The 21,524-nt window shown below is 37.7% G+C and overlaps 1 protein-coding gene across 9 annotated transcripts in view; it reads left to right on the top strand.

The window, feature by feature from the left end:
* LOC131683774 (RING finger protein 44-like) overlaps positions 1-21,524 on the top strand; it is an 85,847-nt gene that overhangs the window by 52,902 nt on the left and 11,421 nt on the right. For 6 of the 9 annotated variants that reach the window (XM_058966050.1, XM_058966049.1, XM_058966054.1 and 3 more), the window contains 6 exons: positions 14,955-15,975; positions 16,042-16,218; positions 16,281-16,424; positions 16,489-16,739; positions 16,807-16,991; positions 17,058-17,170. In XM_058966050.1, the coding sequence (XP_058822033.1) occupies positions 14,955-15,975; positions 16,042-16,218; positions 16,281-16,424; positions 16,489-16,739; positions 16,807-16,991; positions 17,058-17,170 (1,891 nt within the window). The remainder of the gene's footprint in view (positions 1-14,954; positions 15,976-16,041; positions 16,219-16,280; positions 16,425-16,488; positions 16,740-16,806; positions 16,992-17,057; positions 17,171-21,524) is intronic. The other 3 variants (XM_058966058.1, XM_058966057.1, XM_058966056.1) reach the window with 3 other exon arrangements.

Below are 21,524 nucleotides of genomic sequence, written 5' to 3'. Positions count from 1 at the left end.
TTCTAAAGTTAATTATGGGTATATGCTCGCTACTTCGAGATTGTTACTGTTAATTGATTCAAAATTTCTGATCTCCCTTCACATGCCGAATAGGATGGTCTATAATCCCTCGAGAGGTTTTTAACGATGAACCAAACACCATGTATGTATGTTTGGTTCATCGCTTGGAACCTCTCAAGGGGTGATAAAAGATCATATTTGGAGGAAAAATCGTTCTACACTTGTAATAACTTGTATGTCTTAAAATACCTCTAAATGACAAATTATACTTTGTATTCCCATACTTTAAGTTTTGATTCCATTTGGAAGCTGAGAAAATTTCCTACTCACTTCTCTCAGTTAATTAAATTAAGAAAGTTTTTAGTAGTAAAGATGTCAAAAGTTAGTGTCTTTTTTCTAGGTTTTTCTTTAACTTTCTCAAAATAATGAGTAGTTAACACAACAATAATTATTATCTAAAAGCTGTGTTACAAGCCGATCCATTATTTGTTCTTCAACGTTTTATTACTATGTCTTCTTGTTTCTCTGTAATTTGATTATTTTACTTTTTCAGTAGTGGACTTGTATATGCTAAAAGGCTCTAGGCTATAAATATGCTTTATATCTTTATTCCCAATATATTATAGGAAAGTTGAGAAAACTGACTGCCGGACCATGTACAAATATCTTTTAGTTGAGTGTACTATAAATCTTTTATTAGACAACATTCTTATTAATAATTAACAAAATGTAGCATTGATCTTTTGAAGCCCTTTTATATTCTCCACAAGTTCTTTTTTGACACTTTGTTCCTATTTCGCTGCAATTTAATTGAAATTACAATATGGCGTAACTACAAATGCAGTGGGTTCTAAATCATCATTTTTGTATGTGCAGTGATGTGTTTAAAATGACTTATGTTTGATATTTATACAGAGTTAAAGAAGGTATTGCAGAACTTCCTGAAGTGCATTAATTTGATGATAATAATGGTTATGTTTGTTTACTTTTTTAAGAAAATAATTGAAACTATATTACTTCTAATAAAGTACTAAAGGCGCTTAACTTAAAGAAACTTTATCTAAATTAAAATTTCTCAGCTTTCCACTGGAAATAAAAATATAAGATAGGTGGCATACTTTTTTAATTTAGAGCTAGAATAAGAGAAAATAATACAGAAATATCCAAATTTAATACCCCATACACATTGAAATAAAAAAGATAAATCTATCTTATCAAATAACAGATTGTGAAGCTTTTTTAGACGAACAATCCAAATTATGGAATAGCGTTGACTATGTAAAGTTTCGAGAAATTACCGAAAACTCGATATAAACTGACTTTTTAATACTACTTTTCTACTTTGAAAAGCCCCTTTAACTGTTATGTGCCCAACAAAAAAACACCTTTAACAGGGCAACGTGGGTACCCGGGTACCCACAATTTGAAATGCTCATAACTATGGCTTCCTTTAACCGATTTGGACACTTTTAGATGTTTTGGATTTAGGAACTTTGATTCTGTAAAGTTGAACAGGATGAATGGATCTGGTTCTTGGTAATCCGGATTTTTCGGAGTAATGTTGCAGTACTAGGGTATGATTTGTAAATTTTAATAACGTCCTAGCAATATGAGTATCAAAACTCTTCAAATTGTCTCGGAGTTCTGTTATTTGTTGTTACGGGAGCCTATGGCAGTTTAAAAATGGAATTCGAATGGAATGGCCACTCACGGCCCCACGGGAACCTGCTCCAGAATGTCCGTTGGGTTAAACCACCAAGTGCTTAGTATCCTAGCACTGGAACATGTTTCCGGAAATCCGGACTTCCAGAAACCGCATAAAGTAAACCGATTCATTTTTACCAAGTCTAAAAGTGGGTGAGTTCCCGAATTTAAAACACCAAAAAGTATCAATATCGGTTGGAAATTACCGTAGTTATTGGTATTTCACTTTGGTGGGTACCCGGGTACCCACGTCGGCCTGTTACGTAGCAAAAAAATTCAGGAGCCCCTCCTCACTCCGCCTTACTATATCAACAATATTATTAACCCAAAAGCCTTAGTGAAGTTCTAAGATGTCGCAAAATTTCGATTTCCAGCTATGGATAAAAAATGGGAATTTCATTAATTGAAACCTAAAAAGGTACCCGGGTACCGTGTCGGATACATAACGGTTAAACTCATTAACTAAATGGCACGAGGGTACCATTCAGAAGAAAATCTTCTCACCCTTCCAACGGAACTATAATATTCAAAATACAAAGTATACTCTTTGAGTTAGAGGTATTCTAAGACATGTTATTTCCAGAAAAAGTTTAATAACCTCCAGTTCGCACCTATTACTAGTCACTAGAAGCTGGACATAACTATTTGATATTTCATGATAAAACCCAAATTTTTGTGAAAATTTCATGACCATGTGAAGAGATGCATGAAATTGAAAATGATTAGGGATATTTTCTAAATATCACTTATACTCAAGATAGACCGTGAATATTGTGCTAGAAATCATGAACCAGTACATGGGCAATATTTAATGATTTTATGAATTAGTTCATGAGTGCCCATGGTCAAGTATGACTATTATACCATGGATCATAGTTCACGATTCCACAAATACGATTTCATGACTTTGTGAACAATTTCACGAGCACGAATGGTCAGTCGGTACTAATTCGCTAGGAATCATGAATCAATTCACGTATACATGAATAATATTTTTCGATTTTGCGAACTATTTCCCGAGCATAAATGAATATTGTACTAGGAATGATGAACCAGTTCACAAATACATGAACTATATTTTATGATTTAGTGAATGGCGCGCATGGTCAGTCGTGACTATTATACTAGGAATCATGAACTAGTGCACGAATACATGAATTATGTCTTGATTTCGTGAACTATTTCACGAGCGCGAATAGTGAGTTATGATTAATATACTAGGAATTATGAACTAGTTCCCGTATACATGAATAATATTTTATGGCTTTGTAAACTCCTTCACGAGCACGTCACCAATCGTGACTACTTCGAAAGAATTCATGGAACAGTTCACGTATACATGATTAACCATTTATAATTTTATCAACTTTCTCATGAGCACGGATATTGAATCGTGACTAATAAATTAGGAATCATGAACTAGTTTACGAAGATTGAAAAGATTTATGAATATTATTCCAAGTTCGTGAAACAGTCCACCAGAAAATATGTTTTGATTTTGTGAACTAATTCATAACTGCAAAAACCAGATCACGTTGAAGATTCAATAAATCATGAATCAGCTCGCGTCGTATAGTTGGACACTGAATAATGTTCCTAAATCTATGAAGAAAATCACGAATCAAAACGCACACAGAAATTCAATTTAGTAATGAAATTCACAAAACAAAAACGAATATCTCCACTAATAAAAGCATTATGTAGGCATTACTGGAGAGAAATTGAACATAATTAGGAATCACACAATTTTTGCTCAGGCACACCTAGAAAAAATCGTGTAAACTTAAGTCTTCTGACCCTGACATATACGAACATCAAAAATGACATAGTTTTACGTTCAATTGCAATTTTACCTGACGTTGAATTTCGTAAATCGCGTAATTTTACTTCACATGTGGCGTTTGTTTAAAATGTTAATAATTGTAATTTTATGACTCTGTTTATGGGAAGTACATCTTTCATGCAAAATTAAACGTAACACGGTTATATCTCGTCATTTCGTGAATTACTCTTTTATAAATTATGTCACGTTTGGAATTAAGTCAACCATAAAATTCATATTTTTTAGTGTGTGGTCTTGTTTTCGTCCCGTAAAAACGTGATTGATCCAGAATTCATGGCAATTCATTCGCGATTTAGGAACAATTTATTTCCGTGCAGATAACAGTTCATCACTGCTGTGCTCTCTTATTACAATCGCCATGAAATTTTAAATTACTACAAGTTGCTGTTTTCAACATGTTGCATGAAGCGTATGGGTTTGACGTGGGATTTACAAGCAAAATTTTTATTCCTTCCGAATTTTTTCTTGCATTCTTTAGCTAAAAATAATTGACACGTATTTTTGTTTTGGTTGAATATGATATTTTTTTCAAGTTATTAGTTTTTGAACTTTTGAAGCTTATAAAGTTGAAATTTTTTCAATCACTGATAACTCGGAAACGGGTCGATATATGGAAAAAACATTAAATAAAAAAGTTGCGTTTTCAAATGAGCTTACAGTAAAAATTTAAAAAAAAAAATTATTATATAACTTATGAAATTTGCAATTATTTGAAACATATTGAATTTTTTTAAAGTTGGGCCAAATTTTTTTACTTATTATTTTCTTTGAATGTTAAGAATCATGTTAAAAAGATTGTGTAAAAAATTGGGAGGGGATATCAAAACACTGCGAGATATTACAATTATAAACTTTAAACAAGGCAATTTTACACTAAGCGCCCAGTGATAAGCATGTTATAGTTCAAATATCTCGTAAAATACTTCGAGTACCATTCTGAAATTTCCACACAATCTTCATAATATACTTATGTTATCAAAAAAAATGTTTTCAGGGAGACTTAAAAAAATATTTGCATCTAACACTTGGGTACCACCAAAAAAGTCTTAAATTTGCGGAATGCGAGTCATGCCACGTCAGATTTACGACTACAATTTAGTTCCCTCCATTTTTTTGCATTATTTAGCTAAAAATTATTGACACGAATTTTAGGCTTTAGTTGAATTTGATATATTTTTTAAGTTATGAGTTTTGGAACTTTATAAATTTTTTTTTTAAATTTCATAACTTTAATAAAATTGAACATTTTTCAATCCCTGATAACTTAGAAAGTATTAGATTAGTGGAAAAAGCATTAAATAATAAAAGTTACGTTTTCGCATTATCTCACCGGAATTTTTTTTTTTTTAAATATTTGTTTTTGTTATGTAATTTACGTATTCTGCAAATGTTAGAAGCAAATATTTTTTTAGGGTGGCGCAAAATTTTTTTTTAAATCAAATAATTTATTATTATATTGAGAAGATTGTGTGAAAATTTCAAAATGGAACTCGAAGTATTTTACGAAATATTTCAATTGTAACAGGCCTATCACTGGGCGTTTGGTGTAAAATTGCCTTGTTTTATGTTAATAATTGTATTATCTCGCAAAGTATTTTGATATCTACTCCCATATTTTTACAAAACTTTTTTAACGTAATTCTTAATATTTAAAGAAAATAATAAGTAAAAAAAATTGGCCCAGCTTTAAAAAAATTCAATTTGTTTTAAATAATTGCAAATTTCATAATTTATACAACAAAAAATAATTTTTTGTGATTTTTTTCGGTACGCTCATTTAAAATACTAACTTTTTTTATTTATTATTTTTTCCATATATCGGATCGTTTCCGAGTTATCAGTGTTTGAAAAATGTTCAATTTATTAAACTTCAAAAGTTCAAAAACTAATAACTTGAAAAATATCATATTCAGCCAAAACAAAAAATACGTGCCAATTATTTTTAGCTAAAGAATGCAAGAAATTTTTTTGGAAGGAATCAAAATTTTGGTAGTAAATCTGATGTGGAATGATCCCTACACAGAGTGCCGAAACGCTCGGGTTCGGCTCCAGCTGCATCGCTCTTCTTGAGAAACCCACTTGTTTACCTCATGGAAAATTAAACCTGTCTTCTGTTACAAGTTTTCCGCTTCGGTAAGTCGCCAAAATAAGCTGAATCTCCATAGACTCAAACGTATGTTTTGGCACTGTCGCGGCGTCATGCTCCAATTAAAAAGTGGCACCAACTCATCGTTCGAAACAGATGACATGCCATTGTTAAACATATTTTTTTAACGGGACTATAATGCTGATTCAGTTTCGGATCATTCTGTTTGAGCTCAGAATAATAAACGTAAGCGGTTGAATCTAGCACTAATTGAGAAAATTCGCCATCACACGCTATGGATGCTTTTTGCCACTGAAACTTTATGTTGTTGGTTGAAAATGGCGTTTTGTATCTGTGGTTACAATGATCCAATCTAGTTCAGATTGTTGTTGTTTAGTTACTCAAAATAATAGGACACTTTAGAGGTATGCGTGGGTATTGCATTTTCTCGTGCATACTGTGAGTTAATATTCCAGTCCCTTCCAATTTGCGAAACTATTGAGACAACATTTTTAAATATTTTTTTTTTCATTTCAGGACAATAACATATCTAAAGTCGTGAGACTAGTATGACTTTATATGTTACTGGTGATGTCTTTTTACTTGTTTAACGCACATAATCGATTAATCTCCAAAATAACCGAAATATCAATAATTGATTATAAGCTTTCGGTATAATCGATTCAATCGATTAGCTGATATCAATTAATCGACAACTGAATTCATGAAGGGGGTGCTAACGTTAAATCTAGAGTTTTTATTCAAAACGACATATCCATAATGAGTGACTCTCATTGTTTACTTTCTCTTTCGATTATTACGACGGCACTATAGCACTTTTCACTTTTTTTACAGTACAGATCGAAATACGGTGGTTTTGACTAGCATATTATGCAAAGAGTTGAGGAATAAATGTTAAAGCGACCGAATTATTAACAGAAGAGAAAGTAAACAATGAGAGTCACTCATTGTAGATATGTCTTTTTGGTAAAATTCTCAACACTGATAGAATATATTCGTAAATCGCTATGCATTAGTTTCGTACAGATAATTTTCATAAAATATACGAATTTTTCGTACATATTATGAATCGTTCGTAGTTCTATTGAAACGCATTTATTTTTTATTACGAGTTTTTCGTGAAAACCACGAAACGACTTTCGTTGGCTTATTACGAAACAGCTTCGTTCGGCAAACGAATTGTTCGCTGCTATATACGAATATCTTCATAATATTTACGAGCACCATTCGTCGAACCGTCAACGTCAACAGAGCTTCAATATGGAGTCATTGTTGCTATACGTCAGATAATTGTTGATGTTCACGACGGTCTATTTAGTAGCCGTATCCGTGTCCGCCGGTTTCAGGAAGATTTTTTAAACCTCTTCCACTTCTAGTTGATCCAGAATCCAAAGCAGTACGGATTCAGTTGAGCCATCACTCGATGGTTTCGCATGAATAATTTTGAGTTTTTCTCTGCCGGAGTAATGTAAAAGAATATGTTATTAAATACGAAAACTTCTCTTAGATGAACGAAATGAATTTGTGCGACCAACGAGATTGTTCGTAATATACATAGACGTTTATTAAAATAAACAAAACATTTCGTTTCATTCACGAAAATTAATGTCGTTTTCAACGACAACATTCGTGCAATGTACACTAAATAAGTAAAATTCACGAAAACTTTCGTTCATCAAGCGACCATTTCTTCATATCACAATAAAATCGGTTTTGCCAGCAGGGTGGCCAGACCTACCGATTTTGGTCTTTCCTACCGATTCACAGACGACCAAGGCAAAACTACCGATATTTCGTTATTCCTACCGAAAACTACCGATTTTTATTGGACACATCCTACTCAACATTCATTTTTTGTTGGATTTGGTCTAAAATCTGTGTTGTCAGTATTTTACAATTCTATGTCAATACTACGTTTTTGGGACAACAACCCGGCCTACCGATAACTACCGATAAACTTTTAGTGACTCTACCGATATTAAGGAATTCTATCTGGCCACCCTGTTTGCCAGATCTGTTTCTTTAACTAAAAAAATCGGCGTTGTCAAACATCGATCCCAAAAGATCGAATGAAAAAATAAGAAGATAATATATACGAAAATTTTTCTAAGATGAACGAAATGAATTCGTGCGACCAACGAAGTCGTTCGAAATATACACACACACATTTTTTTTTAAATAAACGAATGATTTCATTTCATTCACGAAAAATAATGTCGTTATCAACGATAACATTCGTGCCATGTACACTAGATAAGTAAAAGTTACTAAAACTTTTGTTCATCAAGCGTCCATTTCTTCACACCACAATCTTTCTAGTCCTTAATAATGATGAGCAAGTTAAAATAGAATCGAATTTGCCAGATCGATCTTTTTAATTAATAAAAAATCGGTGCTGTCAAACATTGATCCTAAAAGATCGAATGCGACAAACGAAACCTTTTGTAATATACATAAACGATTATTAAAATACACGAAACATTTCTTTTTTTTATTCATTTCGTTTATTTGATAGGCACAAATGCGTTAGCTTGGCGGTGCCAAATGCTTATGTTTTTACATTTTGGATATCTTAAAACTAGGAGGTTACAATGTTGAAATATTTTTTTTACAAAGGAAAAAAAAAGTTTACAGCTATCTTAAGACTAGAAATAAGATTCAATATACAAGAGAGCGAAACATTTCGTTTCGTTCACGAAAAAGAATGTCGTTATCAACGATTACATTCGTGCAATGTAAACTAAATAAGTAAAATTCGCCAAAATTTTCGTTCATCAAGCGGCCATTTCTTCGTACCACAGTAAAATCGATTTCATCACATCTATTTTTTTTTAAATAAAAAAAATCGATGTAGTCAAACATCGATCCCAAATGATCGACTGAAAACAATAAGAGGCTAATAATACGAAAACTTTTCTAAGATGTACAAAAAGAATTCGTGCGACCAACCAAATCGTTTGTAATTTACAGAACCGTTTATTAAAATAAACGAAACATTTCGTTTCATTCCCGAATAATAATGCCGTTTTCAACAATAACATTCATGTAATGTACACTAAATATGTAGTATTTACGAAAACTTTCGTTCATCAAGCGGCTATTACTTCACCCCACAATCTTTTTAGTCATCAATAGACGGGAGCAGATTGAATTAAAATCGATTTTGCCAGATCGATCCTTTTAGTTAGTTGAAAAATCGTTGTTGTCAAACATCGATCCTAAAATATCGATTGAAAAAATAATATGTCAATGAATACGAAAATTTGCCTAAGATGAACGAAATGAAATCGTGCGACCAACGAAATCGTTCATCATATACATAAACATTTATTGAAATACACGAAACATTTCGTTTCGTTCACGAAAAATAATGTCGTTATCAACGATTACATTCGTGCAATGTAAACTAAATAAGTAAAATTTACGAAAACTTTTGTTCATCAAGCAGCCATGTTTTCGTATCACAATAAAATCGATTTGGCCACATCGATATTTTTAAATAAAAAAAATCTATGTTGTCAAACATCGATCCCAAAAGATCGACTGAAAACAATAAGAGGATAATAAATACGAACACTTTTCTAAGATAAACGAAATTAATTCGTGCGACTAACGAAATCGTTCGTAATATACACACTAGAGTGACAGGAAAAAAATGACCCCTATCGGCCCACCCCTGAGTCGATTCCTAGACCCACCAGGAGTACTTGCACCAAATTTGAAGCAAATCGGACAAGTCTAACTACCGGACCAACGTGCCTGAAGTTTGTATGGGATTTTTCAACAATTTACATGGAGAAAACCCACTAGCGCGCATTTTCGCCGCTAGGTGGCACTGTATGCATCGCATTATCACTGTAAGTGAAAATAAGAAAGATAATTTAATTGTCTACAACTTTGTCGAAGACTGCTAGTAAATCCGGCGTTGCTAAAAGAAGTTATTAAACTTTTAACGAAGTGATGTGTGAGTCAGTTTTGCATGGGGCCTAACAGTGCATGGTTGTGTATCAGTACTCGATTCACAAGAACTAAACATTTTTGTGAAATAATCGTTAGGTTTAGCTCAATGGTATGTTCAGAAGAATTATAGTAAATAATACGAGCCATTCTTTGATTAAAAAAATTTAGTTCCACATGTTACCGCATAGAGGGCGCTAGCACTAACTTTTCAACGAAGAGAGATAGAAACTTGGTGTCTTATACAAAGTTGTAGAACAGGCATTTTTGAATATTTCTTCCGAATATAACGATGCTCTATCTCTCTTCTATGAAAAGTTAGTGGTGGCGCCCTCTATGCAGTCACAGGTGGAACTAAAATTTTCTAACCAAAACATAACTCGTATTATTTACTACAATTCTTGTAAGCATACTATTCAGCTAAATCTAACCCTTACTTCACAAAAATGTATAGTTCGCGGGACTCGATTACTGATACACAACCATGCACTGCTAGGCCCCATGCAAAACTGACTCAGACATCACTTCGTTAAAAGTTTAATAACTTCTTTTAACAAAGCCGGATTTACTAGCAGTCTTCGACAAAATTGTAGACAATTAAATTATCTTTCTTATTTTTACTTATAGTGATAATATGATGCATACAGTGCCACCTAGCGACGAAAATACGAACTAGTGAATTTTCTCCATGTAAATTGTTGAAAAATCCCATACAAACTTCAGGCACGTTGGTCCGGTAGTTAGACTTGTCCGATTTGCTTCAAATTTGGTGCAAGTACTCCTGGTGGGACTGGGAATCGACTTAGGGGTGGGCCGATTGAGTTTTCAAAAATTCATCATTTTTCTGGGCAGTCTAATACACACACGTTTATTAAAATAAACAAAACATTTCGTTTCATTCACGAAAAATAATGTCGTTATCAACGATAACATTCGTGCAGTATACATTAATCGTGTAAAATTTACGAAAGATTTCGTTCACCAAACGGCCATTCTTGTTCATGAAATGAACGAAACCTACTATTTAGAATGCACGAAAATACTTCGTTGCAGAAAACGACGAATGAATTCGTGCATTTTATGATCGATTTCATTATATTTAAGAATTTATATTATCAGTGAAGAAATGTGAAAATTGCAGTACAAAAATGACAAACGCCCTCCAAATTTCAACATGCATCCAGCGACTTTTTTTTTGGTTGACAAACTAAGATTTCCCACCTAATCCATTATTGATCTTTAACGATTATCTTGGGCGGTTATTCGAATCAATTATCAAGCTTTCGTAAATTACTCGATTTACGGATATTCGATTATTTGCAAAAATCAAGCACCACTATTTATATGTTACCTCATCAGATCTACTATAGTTTTCAAATGGAACTTTAGATTGCAATCTGCTAGCGGATTGCTAAAGTACCAGTTCATGCTGTGTGTGCTGTCCCGAATAACAATAATGCGAACGAATATGTTTGTAGATACAGTATTTAGCCGGCCAGCTGCCAGTTTTTAACTGAATTAAATTTGCATTGATGTTCATCCCAAATTTGGGTGTGCTCGTAAGGACAGCCACTATCGATGCATATAAAAAACTGAGACAAACAAAATTTTAACCACCCTAATTTTTGTTTAAACAAAAAGAAGGGGCTTGTAAAGTACAACAACTTTGTGAAACATTTTGTGAGGCTAAGTCATTTAATTTTAGCAAAAAGTTCAAATTCCTGCTAAATTCACATTCTGGAACACTGCATTGGTCTAATATCAAGTTCCTACTTGGATGGTATATGAGGTAAAGCGGTCTTTGTAAATTAGCCTGATGAAATTAGTCGAAATGTTTAATACTTTTTCTTCGAATTTACGATCATTGCACTAAAAATTGAAAGCGACAACAGAAACAACGTTCTTCACATCTCCCAAGGTAAGAAACTAGAAGGGCTTTTAGGGCCAATCTTAAACTATACACCTGAGATAATAACATTTAAGAATTTTTCAAATCCGCGATACAATATGCATTTGTTCAAATTTTATGTTTTTGGAATTTCGTTTGCAACTCATTCCCCATTAAAAATTATATCATTTTCTGATTTATCAGAGCATTTTACCTTTATTTGGTTTATTGGTTCTTTGTTTCGTCGAATAATCCTACCGAAATACTTTTTTTTTTTGGAAAAACGTATCAGAGCACAGTGGTTTAGGACAACATTCTGATGGATTAAGATTACATTTTGGAGCTATTCTTAGCTTGGTGGAAATTGGTATGATACTATAAACAAATCCAACTAACGTGGCATAAGTCCTGAAAAGATTAAGTCAGACGGTTTTGAATCTAAAAATTACGAAATTCAGCACGCCTTACAGATTTTTTTGTAATCACTTTTCTTGGAGAATTTAATGCTGTATTTTAATTGAAATCAATTTTTTTATGAATACCATATTTAAATAGTTTTTAAAACAATTTTGGACAACAAATCCTTAGTTTTGAGACAATTTTAGTTTAGGTATGAAAACCGCGTGCGCCTTTAAATTTCCATCTTCCTTAAATCCTATAATAAGATTGCTCTACTAGGCTACTCTAAAGAAGGATCCAAAACCTTGAACAGATTACAACTAGATAGCCTTTGCTGCTTTCCAATATTTCTCCACAGACCACAAAAAATGTATGGAATGTTTTTTTTTGTGGAAAATATAATTTCCTGATGAAACATAGAACACTGCTCTTATGTGTTTTTGGCGGAAAGCCTTTCGCTCGTGTTAAAACTCGTAATTTTCAACGAAATGAAAAACTAAAGCAAGCTAAATTGTTCAAAGAATCCATAAAATTCTGATTGTAATATTGCTTACGTAGGTACCGTAGGTAAATTGAAGGAATTTTTTTTAATTAAATTGAAGGAAACTGGTTAAATGGTGTAAATGTTGTTTTCGAAGGATTTTCTAAACGTGTCAAGTCCTTTCTTCCGACACTAATCCAACTAATTAAACCCCCTAAAAGTGAGATATCTGCTTAGAACTATTAACCCTCCGGCACTCGCGCCGTTGTATTTTGTGCAACACCTTCCGAAACTCTAGCGAAATCTTCTTCCACCACCAGCGGCTGCTCATTCGAGGAGCCATTCGCACGAGTGCCGGAGGGTTAATAGAAAAACTGTTTTTAAAATTGATCATCAAAATATTAAACAAAGTGTTCTAACGGGTGTTCAATAAAAATGAGAATTTTTTTAGTCTCTAGTAAAGAAACAAAATAACAATTCAACAAAATTTATTAAAAACATATTGTATATTCTTCAAAAAAGTCGATGGATATTGGAGAAGTGGCCCTGGTCAGCCGTACGCTGCAACTTAGTCGCGATGCTCTCACAAGAGCGCTGGACTGAACTGACGTCCATCTTCTGGATACAATTCCGGATCCTTGTGGTCAACTACTTCGTATCATTGCCGTGCCAACTATTTTTGTACACTAGGGCACTGAAGGAGCCGAAAAAATCCTCAATGGGACGGCACTGGGGCAAGTTGGTCGGGTTCCTTTCTTTCTTTCGGTACGGTATCTTTTTCTGCTCAATGCTCCAGCGTCTTCTTGGCGTAATAGATAGATGCCTTGTCCGGCCAGAATACGTACTACTCATTCGCATGATGCTCCGTTAAGAACGGTAGAAGAACTTTCTTAAGACACTTCTCCTGGTAAATTTTTTGATTGATGGCCAGACCGCTCGGCTTGAACCACGGCTTTGAAATCCATGTCCGATATGGCGATATATAGCATTATTTTCTTTAATCACATTTATGCTTAAACCTATATTTTATTTCGGGGTGTGTGGCCGACTTGTCACTGGAATAGCAGCTATCATTTCCTGGAATGTGGGTCTTCGAGAGCGGAGAGCAACTTTCGTCGCCCAGCACGAACGACCTCCCGCGATAGTTCTTCGTCATCCACCGGCACTGCGATTTCACGAGTCTTCTTCCGACAGATGGTGTCCTCCATCTTGAGGGTTCGGTGAATCAAGGTATGGGAGCAGTGATATTTTCGGCCGGCGTCACGCAAACTCGTTCCGTCCTTGTTGTCGAACAGCTTTTTCAACGCTTCCTTCTTCTTCTTTGTCATTATCTTCGCCGGACGGCCGATACTGGCCTTCCATTCCACGCTCAGGAATGCCAGGATCCGGTAAACTGTACTCACGGGCACGTTTTCGTCTCGAAAGTGGTCTACCGAAAACTTTTTTCCACGATGACCATGCGTTTCGTAAAACCGTACAACACGCTCGCGGAGTGCTTGCTGTTTCAGCGCCATCTTCGATTGAACTGACAGCACTCGAGCGAAAAAAAACATGCAACCCATTTCTAGGGAGTCCAGAGAGCAATTCTCTTGGAGAGAAAAAAAGATACGCCCGTTACTTACATTAAAGAAAGGCATTGAAATCATTCTCATTTTTTTATTGAACACTCGTTAGGCTCCCCGATATGCTAGGATAAAAGAGGATCATGTAAGCTTTTGAGTACTTCAGCGACACTAATTGTTGTGATAATATTTTCTACCAATGACACCGTGGGTGACATAAGACAAAATGAATTACATACATCGAAACGGCGATTCAAATTTGTTAAGCTGGGATTAGTGGTAAATTCTAACAATTTATACAGTTTGTAAGTTTTCTCACAACCCGAGTTCTAAACTATGCCAATGCATTCATGTTGAGTTTTTGTTAGATAACTTGCATAATTTATAAAAATAATATCTTGGGCTCATTTCATATAGTGCGCACTGCGTGTTCATCAAAAACGTATTATAGTGTAAGTTCTCGTTCACCACTAAGGAAAATATTTTATCTCTGCGGAAAACTTGCTTCAATATGCGAATTTCAAATGTTTTCTCCGTGGTGAATCTGATGATGTAAATTTCCTATAGTTATTAAGTGGTTGATCGCGATTTGTGATATAAATTCCGTTTCTACAAGCAAAGTAGCATTGTATAGCGTTTGTTTAGGTTAAGATGTTTGCACACTTCAACTAACATTCATGCTTTGTTCAGAAACTTCCCGCCTTAAGGTGAATGGTTTCATTTCGGCAAATCGAATGCCTTCATGTTCATGTTTTATATCACAAATAGCTTTCCGAGTTGAACGAACATTTCCAATCTCTTCATATAACAGTTTTGTAGGCAGTGAATATTATAAATAAGCTTATCGTAACTGTAATTTATTTTCTAATTAATATATGATTGTTTTTTTGATTTTTCTTCCGCATGCTTTTTGTCCTTTGTGGTAAATAAATTGCAAAAATGTTCAAAATACACACGTACTACTACTTATTTCTTCTACTGCTACTACCACTACCACAACTACCACTATGCAGTGATAATAACGGGAGTAGTCCTAAAGAATCCTTCACATATTCACCAAAATCCCCACCAATGCAATTACATTCCACTCCAATCACCAATCGTCCAATCTTAATGCCTTACGGTGCAACTGATGATGGTAGTGTTAATAATAGATCTCAACAAATTCTTAGAGCCGGACCAAGTCATAATGACCGCCGTAATAACATGAGTATGCTGGATAGAAACCGGCATACGATGAGTGCTTCAACCGTTGATCGACATTCGGTAAGTCCCTCTATTGCCCCGGTCGATCCAAAAGGTACGGTACTTACAGATCTGTTCTTGTTTCAGAATCATTTTGAAGGACCCTCAAATTCTTCCCGCGGATCTGATCTGCATCTGGATACCAGATCTGTACTGTCTCTGGATGCAATGCGAAATGGCCGCGAAAACAACAGGGAGCGCATTAGCCCGCCCTATCACCAAGGAAATAGTTCCCACTCAAATAACCACCAATCATCGAGTCCTCCGTACGGGGCTGATGCAAACAACGGAATGAAATCGGACAGTCCATCACGCAAGAGACGTCGTGTTCAAAGGATGCCTAGTCAGTCTCCACCAGCGATTTGGGAACATCGAAGATCTCCTCGGAATAACAATATTCATCACAACAATCATCACAACCATCCACCGTTGCAGCAACAGCAGCATCAGTCTCTGCATCCCAATCAGCACCATCAGAATCCCCACAGCCATTTGCATCTGCCTCAACACCAACCTGGTCCAGCTCAACTCCAACAGGGCAGTCCCCCGTTACGCAGACCAAGATTCCGTGATCAACCACGTCCTTGGGAACCAATGCCCCAGGTATTCCAACAACCATCACCACCTCAGCCGCCACAACACCAGCATCCTTCTCTAATGGTTGACATTAATCAAGTTCCTGTAAGCCTTCCACTGGGTCATCATGAACAGGTGTGGACGTATTCCGCGGGACCACATATCTCAATCTGCTCAGGTCATCCAGCTGCACCACATATACCGCCTTGCCAGGTAAACGCACTGTGACGAGAACTAGTCAAACGAAATTTTTTCAACGGCGTCGTTTTTTTTGCATAGGTCCACGGAGTTTACTCACAACCGTTTGCTCAAACATGTAACATTGGTGGACACTTTGGTGCATTCGCATCTACTCCTGCTGCATTGGCTGTTCCACATCCACACCCACATCCCCATCCGCATCCGCATCCACCACCCCATCAGCCACATTACCAGCACCCACATTTGGCCCAACAGGTAATGTATCGATACATTTTAGATATGCAATGACAGGAATATAACCGAAACAGTTTTTTCAGCGAGCTGATGGGTTTTCATTGGATGGTCTGGACCATGCCACTGCTTCTCCGTTACATGTGTCTCCAATCGCCGCTGCGCATATCCATTCCTCGCCTCAAATGGCTCAAATATCTCCACCGCAACCAATCTATATTTCGACCGAAGTAAGTATACAAGTTAGCAAAGAACTGGGCGATTCAGATGTTTCATATTATTTTCCAAATATCGACCGTGTTGAATATTCTTCAGGGCCGCACCAGCCAATTCGAGCTGCTCCACAGAACGGCTCGACGCGCAATAACAGCACCTCGTCGGAACTTCACCCGTTTCCACTGGCCAGCACCGCCTCCGTCCCACCCGCATGCCCATCCAGCTCACCGCCATCCCAGTCTGCCACACCAAACGTTGGCTCCGCAGCCGACACAGGTTTCACTGTCCGCCACGCCGTCCGCCTACTCTGGCATTCTGTTAAACTTCTTGTAAGTTATTAGTAAAGTGTCTTCATACTCCGCAACTACAATCATTATTATTTTTATGACAATTCAGAGCCATGTTCCCGTTGTCGACGTACGGTCAACCCGATCTGAATTCACCGGACTCGAACGAAACGGAAAATTACGAAGCTCTGCTCAGTTTGGCGGAGCGTTTGGGTGAAGCGAAACCACGTGGTTTAGCGCGCCCGGAAATCGATCAGTTGCCAAGCTACAAATTCAATGCTGAAACTCATACAGGTAAGTCTACCTACTTCCGGTGGTTACTGAAAAAAAAGCTTTAATTTACACGACAATTCTTTTCAGGGGATCAAACATCGTGTGTAGTATGCATGTGCGACTTTGAGGCGCGACAAATCCTCCGAGTTCTACCATGCTCGCATGAGTTCCACGCCAAATGCGTTGACAAGTGGCTTAGGGTAAGTTTACCCATTCTTAATGTTGATAGTGTAGTATTTCGCGTCTGAGAATAAACAATCAATTTACTTTTCAAGTAGAATACTTCTAACGTTTTGATGTAGGGATCCCGTTTCAAAGTTTTCAGCCGGAATAGCTCCCGAATTTTTAGAACGTGAATAATTTTTGTATTTTCGTACCACTGCCCCTTTTCGAAATCACCCTGGATTGTTGTGGACCATCGCGATTCAACATCTATTTCGATGTCATCAATAGAAAATTCTAAGTTTACTGAACCCTTCGGCTCTCTTATGTCTTTGTGCTCTTCGGACTTCTTCCTGTCCAGTGCCATTCAGCACCGTAACTCTTTTAAGCCCTTTGGTTCCCTTCTCGTGCCACTTAGCACCACTTCCTCGTTGAGCCATTCAGTTCCTGACTTCTTCACGAACTACTCGGTGTAGTCCCCGACGATGGACCTTGCTTACTCAGACAAAGAATTCACCTACGAAAGAAGTTCTCTCGAAAACGAGCTAACCCTCCAGGTACCAAAGTCGGTCCGACGATCCCACTGGAGCAAGGCGTTCGGTTCGCCCCTACGACCCACATCTGGTGGTGTTTCGTCGCGATCTACTCAGTCTAGTCCCCGGCAGGAATCTAGCTTACGCAAACGGCGAGTTCTCCGACGAAGGAAGTTCTCCCGATACCATTTCTTCTTCTGTGTCATATTCCTCTCAGGCCAACCGGTAGGGTGCCGTGGTCGGTCCGGCAATACCGCGTGAAGCGTGGCGTCCGGTTCATTGGCATCCCGACGACCCATATTCAGTGTTCTGTCGCGGTCTACTTGGCTAGTCACCGTTAGTGGATCTAGCCCATCGAGGCGGCGATTTCACTATCGAAACCATTGCTCGCTGTTCATCATGCCATTTCTGCTGTTAGACGATCAAAATCTGCGTCACCACTCTGTTGACCGTGTTCCACGTGTTTATGTCGCTTTTTTTTGTGGATGACATTATTTGGGTTGATGTCAAACATCTCCCTGCGTGTCGTTTCGAACCTCGGACACTGGAAGAGCACGTTCTCCTGTGTCTCCTAGACATTCATACTTTCTATAACGGTGAAATTGCGTGTCCGAACCGATGAATATACCTCCAGAAGCAGCTGCGGGTGGACAGGAGGTGTACCAGGGGGAAGTTTTCTATTGACTGACGTCGACAGGTTTGAGATGAACCGGTAGATCCACCTATATTTTTTTCATTTTGTTTCATTCCTATTGCCAACTTGCTCTCAAATCGCGTATCTGGTGTGTCGCCAGCGTTATGCAGATGAGGATCATCCCGGCGATAACGCAAGCTGCCTCCGACTATGTTGTTCTGTACGTATTAGCGACTCGTACGGTCAACAAGTAGAATGTCCTGTCACGGTTCCGCTTGGTTCTCAGAGCCGAACTCCGGGCTGCAACTTCATATCGCAGTAGTGATGACGAAATACTAGCTAGCGGATGTCTCGTCCTGCTTCTCGGATCTCCGACGTTTGGCATTATCCTCGCTATTTCGTTCGTTGTCTACACTGACTCTTCGCAGGCGTAGTAGACGTGGTTGTTGAAGCTCAACTGGTCGTCGATAAGCACTCGTAATTGCTTCAATGCACGTTTCGATGCAATTATGTGCCCTCTGATAGCGTTCTGAATGCGCTGAACTGCTTTTCAGTTGCTGATTAATAACCATTTCTGACACCTCGTCCGCGAAGCCCACGATTCCCGCTTTCCTGGGAAGCCACAGTGTCCAATTCCTGTCGTACATCCAGTTCCAAAAAGTTGGGCCCAGAGTGGAGCCTTGGCATATATAGTCGGAGATCTTCACTCTGTGCAGCACTGCGGCATTTCTTTCCATTTTTCACATCTATTGTGACCAGAGCGCAGTATCGATCTCTCTTCCGCTTTTGTTTAGATGCCTTCTCAGCAGTCTCCAGCACTGTCCCAATTGCATTTACTGTCGATACTCCTTTGCGGATTCCGGATTGCATCTTGTGTTAGAACTTCACAAAGATCAATCAGCTTATGTAGAATGTTGTTACAGTACTGCTGACTGATTTTTATGAAGATCTAACTCACGGTGTGAAAAAATTGCTTTTTTCGTTTTCGATTTTACCCCATTCTTTGTTCAACCTTAAAATTCAACTAAGAACGCCTCAATAAGCGGCCATCCTGGGAAAGGAAAAACACACTCACACCGTTAGGAAAATCTTTATGAAAATGAATCAATGTATTCGGAACATTGGTAGAGTATTACTGACTGATTTACATGAAGATTTTCCAAACGCTGTGAGAAAAAAACAGCTTTTTTCGTTTTCCAAGGTGGCCACTTTTCTCAGTTGAGCCTTAAGGATGATTCTATGCAGGAGTTTTTCGAGCGTGTCCGGAATACCTATAGGTATATACGAGGTAGGATCGTCCGGTGGCTTCCCTGGCTTTGGTAGCAACACCAGCTGCGTTAGCCTCCACAGTTGCCTTCATCCACATAGTTCTACATCACCATCCTGAACATGTCCGGATATGCCAGGATCCATCCATGATATGTACCAGGTTTGGTATTCCATCCAAACCGGGGACCTTTTTTGATTTGAGTTACATCGACGCTTCTGCGAGCTTACCGTTAGCCGTTAGTACGCGCCTACCCAGAGATTGGCGTGTGCTTCTCGGCACAATTCCTTGTGGCTAAGCTTGATCTCCCGTTTTAAAATTCACCTAGCTTCCCGAAACGCTGCCTCGCACTCCTCTTTATCTGGCTCCAATCTTGCTTTCTGAGCCCACCTTGTGGTTCTGATACAAATGGCACGTAGCTTACACAGCGTCTCGTTCCACCCGTAAGCTGGAGACAACTACTGCCGTCTACAGCGTCATAAGCCGTCACACTCTTTCTTGTTAGATCAACCGCATCCACGTTCTCGGTCCCACCGTTCGGCTGAAATGCTTCAACGAAGAGGTCTTTGTTGAAGGCTTTCGTCTTTTACTTTCGCTCTCCGGTCATCCTTCTCCGTGCTGCAGCAGGGTTCCGTTGGCCGATACGGTGAGTCTCTTTGTGTACAAGTCTCCCATACTTTCCAGTCCATGTTCCCGTGAAAGACTGCAGAATGTGACGTCAAAGATATGCTCCCTCAGGCCTCTGTGAAATGTGTTAACGGAACCTTCATTGCACAATAGTATGTCTCGCTTCGCTAGAGCATTTTTCAGGATACACCTTCTTGTGTTTCTTATGGTACTGGCTCACTCCACAGCCCAGGTATTGAAGTCACCAGTAATGACTGCTGGCTATCATTTGTCAGTATTAGGCTGATCATCTCCACTGTCTACCTTGAAGGTACGCAACAACTGCACACGAAGACGCCGCTGATTTTGGTGATCACGAAGCCTTCGTATGAGGGTTCCATACCTTCTTGAATAGCTCATAAATTGTATTAAAAAGCATCTTCTGGTGTATTTATGGGTTTATGAAACCATTTTATGGTATTTTGGTGCCAGTGAAATTTGGCGTGGACCATATTCATGGTATTTTTATGGGGTTGGATGAATTTTGAACCCATGAGAGTTTGCTCGGGTTATAAAATAAGTGAGGTAAAGTCATAGAATAAGTCAGGATAGGAGTATCATTTCCAGGTACAAACAAAATTATTTTTCGAAAGTCGAACTGACAAAGAAAGCAAAAGTAGACAGCAAAGAGGCGAATAATTACGACTCAACCAAAGACGCCAGAAGACTACGCCACGGTCCTGTTAGGCCAAAATAAACAACGAACAAGACAAAGATTCCAAATTTCAATAAAAATAGCGAAAATTAACTTTTTCCGCTTATAGAAACAAGAGGAACGGAAATGTGGTCATGAGCAATAAATCAGGCCACCTTTTAAAAACTGTAGCATATATCGTAGATTAAGCTAGATTAATTTTCATTGCCAAAATAATTTCATGCCGTACCGTGAAGTCTCCTCGATGCAGGCAGGAGTTCCACAATATCACAAAGTTGCCGGTTCCAAACATAGTTTCAATCATGCACTACTTTGAACCTGTGGCTGAAATGTCATTTACTTGTAATTAGTGTAATACTGCATACGTTACGTGCGGCACAAACCACTAGAGATGGGCCATTCGTTCGCAAACGGTTCAAGTGAACTGGTTCTTCGAAGAGAATGAGCGAACGGAAGTTCTTTTTAAAAGAACGGTAGTTCACAATTCTCTTCAAAGCGAATGAACTGAACCTGACCCAAAGCCGTTTGGCGAATTTCTCGGACCGATTTTTAGGTGAACGAATGAAAATGAACCGACTTGCCGTCCCACACACCGCTCTCTGTGCTCTCCGAGAATGGAACCGGCGAAGAACGACTC

Source organism: Topomyia yanbarensis, chromosome 2 (assembly GCF_030247195.1).
Source record: "Topomyia yanbarensis strain Yona2022 chromosome 2, ASM3024719v1, whole genome shotgun sequence".
In the NCBI taxonomy this organism is placed as follows: Eukaryota; Metazoa; Arthropoda; class Insecta; order Diptera; family Culicidae; genus Topomyia; species Topomyia yanbarensis.
The sequence above is the reverse complement of the archived record's forward strand: the minus strand, read 5'-3'. Positions and strand labels throughout refer to the sequence as shown.